General features: G+C 35.5%; 1 protein-coding gene across 2 annotated transcripts; it reads right to left on the bottom strand.

Annotated features, from left to right (window-relative positions):
• Window positions 1-700: 700 nt before the first annotated feature.
• On the bottom strand, window positions 701-8,172 carry LOC134666546 (cytochrome P450 4g15-like). Of its 2 annotated transcripts, none has more exons than XM_063523742.1 (10): window positions 7,928-8,172; window positions 5,107-5,304; window positions 4,557-4,739; window positions 4,095-4,164; window positions 3,615-3,741; window positions 3,346-3,535; window positions 3,080-3,192; window positions 2,761-2,998; window positions 2,332-2,517; window positions 701-2,037 (listed from the first exon to the last, which is right to left on the bottom strand). In XM_063523742.1, exons 1-10 carry the CDS (start codon window positions 8,133-8,135, stop codon window positions 1,859-1,861), a joined length of 1,692 nt encoding a protein of 563 aa, XP_063379812.1. In that variant the 5' UTR covers window positions 8,136-8,172; the 3' UTR covers window positions 701-1,858. The 2 variants fall into 2 exon arrangements, with proteins under 2 accessions (XP_063379812.1, XP_063379811.1); XM_063523741.1 differs by lacking the exon at window positions 7,928-8,172 and adding an exon at window positions 7,418-7,567.
• Between the last annotated feature and the right edge of the window lie 1,060 nt (window positions 8,173-9,232).

The raw sequence follows: 9,232 nt of genomic DNA, 5'->3' as shown, positions 1-9,232 counted from the left end.
GTCCTGTATTGGTAAAATTTGACTTATTACCTACCCATGCCTGGCATGTCATTTGTTACCAAAATATTATCATTCAAGGAATGTACCAGAAGGTACAGTACTACTGAGAATACTAATGTAAACAAACACTTTCAATTTCAAGTTATTTATGTTAAAATATATCTCTAAACAATTACATATATGAGTAAGCTCTTGTTCTTTATGAAAAGTGGAAAACTAGGCAAAAATATATATAGCTACATATAGGTAGGTAAAATTTACCTCATTTAATGATGAATATACAAGCCGAAATTACGTAATTTGATCCTTTGGTATTAATAAGGCATTTATTTTATATAAAAATATTACCTTTAACGCTTATTTATTTCTGAAAATATTTCGTGATAAACATATAATTATAATTCTATCATCAGGACTAATCATAACAAATAATCATGCCTTTTTAAAAGAGGAGAAATTGAGTATTTTTTCGCAATTTCGCAGTTCTTGAATATGACTTACTAATTAAGTGTTAAGTAATTAGGTACTAATTACCAAAGCGTGTCAAAGCGGCGGAATATAAAGGGGCCCACTGATTAACAGTCCGCCGGACGGTATCGGCCTGTCAGTTAGAATAAAATTTTGACAGTTCCGAACAACTGAGAGGCCGATTCCGTCCGGCGGACTGTTAATCAGTGGGCCCCTAGGAAAAGAAATCGCATGTTATTTATTATTTAATTGATTAGAATGTCTACTGCCTATACATTTTATGACTAAATAAGGTATTTTATTCACGAACAATAAACAATATTGAACAAACTAAGCGTTTTTCATCAATACGTTATACTAGTTTTTCTAAGTAGGTATACAAACAGGCATCGAATTGTATGTTTATGTTTAGCTGTAAGGTACAGGGGGATAATTTCGACTGCGGGATAATTCCAACTAATTGAAATATCTTCCATGTTTTACATTATTAACTAGAGTCACACACAACACACATAACACATATTGTACGCTGTCTGAACATATATGGCACTCTAGTAAATAATGTAAAACATGGAATATATTTCCGATTAGTTGAAATTACCCCGAAGCCGAAATTTCTCCCCTGCACCTTAATTTAAATTCTAAATGAATCGTTTTACATAGGTACTTTAAAATCATTCCTAAAATATGTTGTAAATTATTACAACACTACATAGGTACATACATTTTTATTAAGCACGGTGTATGATTAAAATAAAATATTATACATTGCGTTTAGGAAAAAGAAACAAGGAATATCTATGTTTATTAAATGAAAATGATTAAATGAGTTTATTCAGAAAATGATGGAACGTATTGTACTGAAAATATAATATATTTAAGGATACCTTAAACAAATGTACACATAGCCAAGTCTTACCAAGCGCACCAATCTACAAAACAAGTTCTAGTAAAGTAAAACATTATATATAAAGTATACCTACTTAAATCGAAATAAGTATAATACACCTAATATATAATAATTAAATAGTCATAAACATTATCAATTACATTTGAAATTCACAAATGTAATATAATAGTAATAAATCAGCTCTAGGTGAGCTGATGCAGTCAGCAAAAGGTATTGTTGTATAATTTGGTTTTTCATTAATTTAGGTAAGTGAGCATTTATAACTTTTATGGTACCTAATTATAGGTATGAAATTGCAAGTGGCAACGTTTAATCCTAGAAGTACCTACATTGAAACACCTTCTGAGTAAACTATGTCTAAGGAACATATATGTGTTTAGGAAACTATTCCTTTTTACTAAGGAGACACTCATTATTCAAATTAATTAGCAATCAATCATTTAAAGGAACATTATTATAAGAACCAATAAGTAGAATAATTCACGCACTTGTGGGAACTTTTCTCCTAGGTTCAATCCTGATCCTGAATCCATCTGATCGCTTTAAAATAATGTCGGCTTTTAACATAAACTGGTCTTCAGGAATATCTGAGACCATCTTGAAGTTCCTTAGCACCGTAGCGAGTAATACTTTTAACTTCAGAATGGCGTATTTGCGACCTGTAAGTAAATAAAATATAACATTGAGTTTTATATTATACAGTTGACTTTTCAAGTCATATTTCTTTACAGTTAGATAAAATTCATAAATTGTGATTTTTTAGACTCCAACAATTTTTTGAGAGAGTAATGTAAACATTACTCTCAAGACACTGAAAACCTTATCGGAATGACCGGTACCACCATCAAACAATATTGAGAAAAAAGAGACAAAAATATGTAAATCTATTTCAAATGAAGCCAAGCGCTTGAAGTAATTGTATAAATGGCGCATATTTTGTTAATTGTGCTTACCCACACAGCTCCTAGGCCCAGCGCTGAATGGTATGTAACTGTAGTAATGCCGGTCTTGGGTATTTTCAGGCAAGAAGTTGTCTGGATTGAACACATCTGGCTCCTTGTAGTATTTCGGATTGCGGTGAACCTTGAATGTTCCGATGACTATGGTTGAGCCCGCTGGCAGTACATAGTTGTTAGTGGCTACGACAAAAACATTGATCTATGAAAGAGCCATAGAGTCGGACCAAGAAAAGTCTGCAGCGGATTTGATACCCCACGCAGTGTAAGTGTTATTTATACGTCTTAATTTCATAGAAATTTGACGTTTAAAATAACACGTGCACTGCGTGGACTATCAATTCCGCTACAGACTTTTCTTGGTCTGACTTTAGCAAATAATAGTAATGAGCGAGATCTTGAATCCTTACATTAAGGAATACTTACCAATTTTTACATCTCGCTTCAGTTTTCTTGCAATAATTGGTACTGGTGGATACATCCTAAGGGACTCAAAAATAACTCTCTCCAAGTATTTCATGCGTAAAGTATCTGAAAACGTGACCGGTCTGTCGGAGTCCCCGAAAATTTCATACAACTCATCATATACTCTAGCTTGAATATCCTGGTGTACTCCGAGGAGGCAGAGTACGAAGCTAGAACCAGCGGCCGTAGTGTCGTGGCCCTGAATAATTATTAATTAGTTAAAATTTATATTTTATTTATAAATATACAAGTAATAATAGGTGTAACATTCAAATTGTACCTCAAACATGATAGTGTCAACTTCTTCCTTAATTTCGTGGTCACTTATTTTATTTGCACCACTTTGAGCAGATTCTATCATAAGATCCAAGAATGCAAGTCGTTTCTTTTCTCCTGAAAATATACATATTTTAATATTGAAGTTCCTTATTAGTGGCACCTAAAACGACCTGTCGTAGGCGCCTATATTTAAAATAAAGTCGAAAGACAGTGGTGAAGTTTTTAACCATTAATTGGTTGTATGAAGATAGGTAACCAAATTCTTACCAACATCGTTTTCATCATTAAAATCCAAATCATCCCGATAGCCTTTAAAAACAGAATCAGCTAAGGTTTTCACGTTATTCGCTAATCCAGTTTCGTCGTTTTCTTTGGAACGTGTCAATTCTTCTATCGATGTAGGTATTATACCCTTAGATTTGTTTTCAAAGTATGTTTGTTTTTTGCTCTTGATTACCTACAAATGCAATTCCACTCTTAATTATCATGGAGCAAGATAAAATCAAATTGGAAGATGTTTATTTTCTGTCTATTACCTTATTTGTTAGCCCATGTATAATATTGAGGAGATTTATTTGTTGTTTGAAAAATGAAGTTAGTTTGAAAATAGCGTCAAATCGCAACCAGAATTTGTAATGTCTCTGGTGGATGATATCGCACATTCTGCAAAATAAACACAGAAATTACCAATAAATAAATATTATAGGACATTTTTTACACAAATTGACTAAACCCCACGGTAAGCTCAAGAAAGCTTGTGTTGTGGGTACTCAGACAACGAGATATATGATATATAAATACTTAAATACATAGAAAACTACCATGACTCAGGAACAAATATCTGTATCACCATACAAATAAATGCCCTTACCAGGATTCGAACCCGGGACCATCGGCTTCATAGGCAGGGTCACTACCCACTAGGCCAGACCGGTCGTCAAACCATAGCTTAGACTTTGAAAATTGGCGTTTGAAATTGAAGCCGTATTTTAAAGAATTTAATGTAATCCACTTACTTCATGACTGCCATGGCATAATCAAATCCAGACTCGTCCTGAGTTTTTCTCGTGATTCCCATTGCAGTTTCTGCAAGGTGAAAATTTGATCTACTTATATTAATTGCAACTGCGTCAATCTGTTAATGTCGCGTCAAATTGATATTAATTTATGCAACAAAAGGTCTTACATTTGCACAAAATAAACATTATCACGGAAATAAAATGCATTGTCTGCACTTAATTAAGTCAATATCAAGTAGGTATAATGTAAGTAATGAGGCTAGAGTTGTTTGTTACTTTAATATTCATTAGGTAACAAGAAAGGTTGACCGTAAAATTATTAAACAATGAATATTGTTTCACATAATTGCTAAAGTGACGCGTTGCATAGGTTTTTATTTATGACTTTGTCCTATCTGACATGCAGAGTTTCTTGCTTATCAACCATATTGGCAACCATAAATTGTAGAGAATCCTTACCAAGTAATATATCCACAGTAACTCCGCTCATATAATCGTGGACATCAAAGGTTTTATTCATTTCGGCCTTCATCTTGTTAACCACGTTTATGCTGTTCTGATTGAACACGCTCATAAACGATTTCAGGATGTTTATATGAAATGTTGGAGCAATCATTTTTCGATGAGAACGCCATTTTTCGCCTGAAATTGGTAACTTAATTTAAGAGATTAATTAATTAATTAGATTGATTTAGATAGCACGCATTGAATTGAAATTGACAACTCTATTATAATACTATCACTCTTTATAAAACAATCCCCCGCCTCGTCTGTCTGTTTGTGTGTGACGGATTTTCATGCGGTTTTCACTTATCAATAGAGTGAATTTTGTGGAAGGTTTAAGTGTATAGTTTGTTAACCCGTGCGAAGCCGGGGCGGATGGCTAGTGTATTGATATTGATATAATATTTATAGTTGTCAATTTCAATGACTCCATTAAATTACTGTTTAATAAAATTGATATCGTGGGAGTCTCTACATTTGGAAAACAATAATTAATATTAGATACCTGAGCTGATAAGTAAGCCTTCTCCAAGCCACGGCTTGAAGAACCTGTACTCGGAGGCCTTGTCGATATGCACGTGGCTGTTCAGGATGACCTCGATGTCGTCCGCGTCGGTGAGGAAGATGATCAGCTTCGAGCCGAGCCACCCGCGGATCACGCTGCCGTACTTCTCACCATACTGGAGGCCGATGTTCACCAGATCTACACAAATAAATTGTTATACTCGTAACTTACAACTTTTATGATAAAGTATGGACGCTAAGAACCACACTAAAAACGAAGAATTTCCTATTAAAAATAAATAAATAAATAATGCGGGTATTCTCAAATCTTACTATTTACCTACATGCATACTTCTGCCAAACCACAAGAGTGGTTTGTTGGCAGACGAGTATCACTGGTTGTAGGTACGCAGCAGGCATATTCTGATTTTAATAACAGGTTATGAATTTGATCTGGATTAGGATGGTTGACTCTATAGTTGACCAGGCACCAGTAGTTGACCAGTAGATAAAAATGCATGCTAAAAATTTTCTATCTTTGTCACACTCATATGGTCAACCATTGGCCCTAACTGGTCAACTACTGCTGCATTCACCCCTAGTTATGAATCTGATCTAATTCATAACCAGTTATTGAAATCAGAATACGCCTGTGATTCACTGCATGAACCATGAGTCCATAATGAATACCTACATACAATACATTATCAGGATGGTATGCAGCAGTGCAGTTGTAATTATTTAAACGTAAATTCGGTATAATTTTATGGAACTATGTTACACATCATTGCAATAATTTACATTGTGTTACCTTGTCTAATAAACCAATTAATACATTTATCATTTATTGAACGAACGTGATACTTTGCTGTATCGTTAATGGTAGGCACCAATAATAATTTCTGACAAAAACAATCAAGCAGATACGTCTGTGAGCGATAAATACTACAAATTTTATACAGGGTGAAATTTTAACCGCTGTTCATACTCTACGTAGTGATTTCATAGGTCATACGGAACAACTTTTAGGGACCAATGCCGATCTGGCGAAAAAAAAATGGCTGTTTCATACTTACATTCCGGCTGATGTGATGCCGCCAAATTTTTTTCGTGAATTCGGCATTGGCCCCATAATAAAAGTTGTTCAGTATGACATATAAAGTCACTACGCAGAGTATGAACGGAAGTTAAAATTTCACCCTGTATGAAATACGTTTCAAGATACTATTACGAATAAATAATGTTACAGCCGACTCTCGTTAATTCGAAACTCAAGGGACTTTTAAAATATTACGAATTATCTAGAGTTTGAAATATCAAACGGTTCGAAAGTTTTGAGAGAAAAATTATGAAAGTTCGAATTACTGAGTAATAATCAATTATGATTTATTAATTGCTAATTTTTTAACTATGTATATCAAAAGGTTAGAGATACCTACATATTTACATGCACATACATAATGTGAATTAATTATTAGTCTTTCAGAAGAAGTCTCTAATAAGAAGTGTCTGGAAGTGTGTGTTTTATTTTAAAGCACTTTGCTGAGACTGATCAATTACTTTTTTTAAATCAGAAATACCTAGTGCCTGAAATGCTTTTACAATAACAAAAGCTCGTGCAAAGATGAACTAGAAACTTGCCTCAGAATGTAGGGAACGTACCTCTGCAATCTGATAACTTCGAATTGTCGAGTCTTTGATGCCTATGGGTTCGAATTAACGCGTCGTTTTGTTACTTGGCGATGAATTTTTTTTTCGAATTACCAAGTGCTCAAAAATGTATGGATTTTTTTCGAAATATAAAGAGATTTTCTAGGGAACTCGTGATAACTTCGAATTATAGAGAGGTTCGAATTATCGCGGGTTTGAAGTAACGAGAGCCGACTGTACATGAATAATATCAACATAGGTTCAATTTTGCCACTTTAATTAACTAAATGTATTATTTTCTTTTCCAATCTTTCCCAAAATGGGTATATATTTTTTTAAACTAATCAATAAAAACCGGCCAAGTGCGAGTCGGACTGGCGTATGTAAAGTGCCGTACCATTGCGCACAAAAATGGACAAATAAACACGTTTGTTTTATGGGAGCTCCACTTAAATATTTATACTTTTTCTTTTTTTAGTATTTTTTGTAATAGCGGCAACAAAAATACATCATCTGTCTAGCTATCACGGTTCATGAGATACAGGCTGGTGATAGACAGACAGACAGTGGAGTCTGTGCCGTTTTTACCCTCTGGGTACGGAAACCTAAAAAGTAACGCTAAACATTGTCATTAACATAAATCATATAATTGACAAACTTACCATCGGGCCTTTTCCCAAGCGCTAACAGTGCGTTGCCAAATATCGGCACGGCCATGGGCCCGGGCAGCTTACTGCCCATCTTGTACAGCCGCGAGCTCTGCTGCCACCGGTATAGCAGCCACAGGCTGGAAACCAGCATCAGCAGCGGGTAGAACAATTGACAAACTTACCATCGGGCCTTTTCCCAAGCGCTAACAGTGCGTTGCCAAATATCGGCACGGCCATGGGCCCGGGCAGCTTATTGCCCATCTTGTAAAGCCGCGAGCTCTGCTGCCACCGGTACAGCAGCCACAGGCTGGAAGCCAGCGCCAGCAGTGGGTAGAACAATTGACAAACTTACCATCGGGCCTTTTCCCAAGCGCTAACAGTGCGTTCCCAAATATCGGCACGGCCATGGGCCCGGGCAGCTTATTGCCCATCTTGTAAAGCCGCGAGCTCTGCTGCCACCGGTACAGCAGCCACAGGCTGGAAGCCAGCGCCAGCAGCGGGTAGAACAATTGACAAACTTACCATCGGGCCTTTTCCCAAGCGCTAACAGTGCGTTGCCAAATATCGGCACGGCCATGGGCCCGGGCAGCTTATTGCCCATCTTGTACAGCCGCGAGCTCTGCTGCCACCGGTACAGCAGCCACAGGCTGGAAGCCAGCACCAGCAGCGGGTAGAACATCGCTCTCGTGCTGTTTTGGATCTCTGGCAATTGTTCCACTGTGGTCGACATTTTTCTGTAGGTACAAGAAAAAATACATTTTAATAATTGTTTCGTCGCTTAGCTAAACGAGGAGGCTCGAGGAGGTCCTTGAGTATAAAGCTTCATCCCGAAATCCCGATATTTAAGCAACCAATGGGGAGAAGAAGAGACCTGCCATTAAAATAAATAGGTAGTCAGTGGAGTCAGGATCCTCTGTAGTGAAGGAGAAAATCAGAAGAAGAGTGCAGAAAATTTCGGTTTGCGATTATTTTTTTTGTTTCATGTGATTTGAGTTGAATGGTTATCAATACGTTTGCTTACAGGCTTTACAGCTAATTTCATTATTTTTTACCACGACAGCGCATAAAGACTATTTTATCTTCAAAAACTGACGAGAACGTTGTATTTTATCCGGAGTGGCAAAGTAATTTAAAGCAAATTTTAATTTGTTTTAGTTTTTAATAAATAAATAAGAAAAAGCGTTTTTCCGGATAGATATGATGTGAGTAAATATTTTCTATAATTTCTAAGAAGCGGTCGTCTCATTTTGTCTTAACTTGTACATTTTTGACGAATACCGTGGACGAATTTGTTACGGAACTTACGGACAGTCTGTTCGAGATCCTGAAAACGGTGAAAAATAAAGATACTAGGTACTCCTAAAAATACGTGTGATACCTCATTAGATTCGTCATGATGTCTAGACAAATGTACTCGAAGCGTGTATTAGTACACAAAAAATATCAAAAGTTATAAACAAAAAACAATAGTTATTTATACATTTTTTTTCGTTTTCAATAAAGAAGGAATTTTGATAAAAATTTGTTCATTAACAATTGCCTAACTTGTTGAAACAATAACTTTAAGATAAATTTCTACAAGTATTACATGTGTTGATATGTTTTAAATACACCATATTTTTTTTAAATTTTTCAATGAATATTTAATACCTTTAAAATTAGATTTAATCTTACGTAATCGTTTTTTCACGCCGCGCGCGTTTCTCGAAAATGAGGCGCGGAGGGCTGTGTTCAGCGTTGAATAAAAAGTATAAATAATGGAGATACAGTTCTGCAAAAAGTATAGAATGTTTGATTGGAAATATCCTCCTTAAATATTGTTACTTT

The sequence above is a fragment of the Cydia fagiglandana genome, chromosome 8, assembly GCF_963556715.1.
Source record: "Cydia fagiglandana chromosome 8, ilCydFagi1.1, whole genome shotgun sequence".
NCBI lineage: Eukaryota > Metazoa > Arthropoda > Insecta > Lepidoptera > Tortricidae > Cydia > Cydia fagiglandana.
The sequence above is the reverse complement of the archived record's forward strand: the minus strand, read 5'-3'. Positions and strand labels throughout refer to the sequence as shown.

What these genes read in the sequence shown, in the direction of transcription:
- LOC134666546 (XM_063523742.1), bottom strand. Translation starts at nt 8,135, where the DNA reads ATGTCGACCACAGTGGAACAATTGCCAGAGATCCAAAACAGCACGAGA. An exon ending in GCTTGGGAAAAGGCCCGATG is followed by an intron (nt 5,305 to 7,927) that starts GTAAGTTTGTCA and finishes TTATTTGTGTAG; the next exon opens with ATCTGGTGAACATCGGCCTC. An exon ending in TTGACACTATCATGTTTGAG is followed by an intron (nt 2,999 to 3,079) that starts GTACAATTTGAA and finishes ATAATTATTCAG; the next exon opens with GGCCACGACACTACGGCCGC.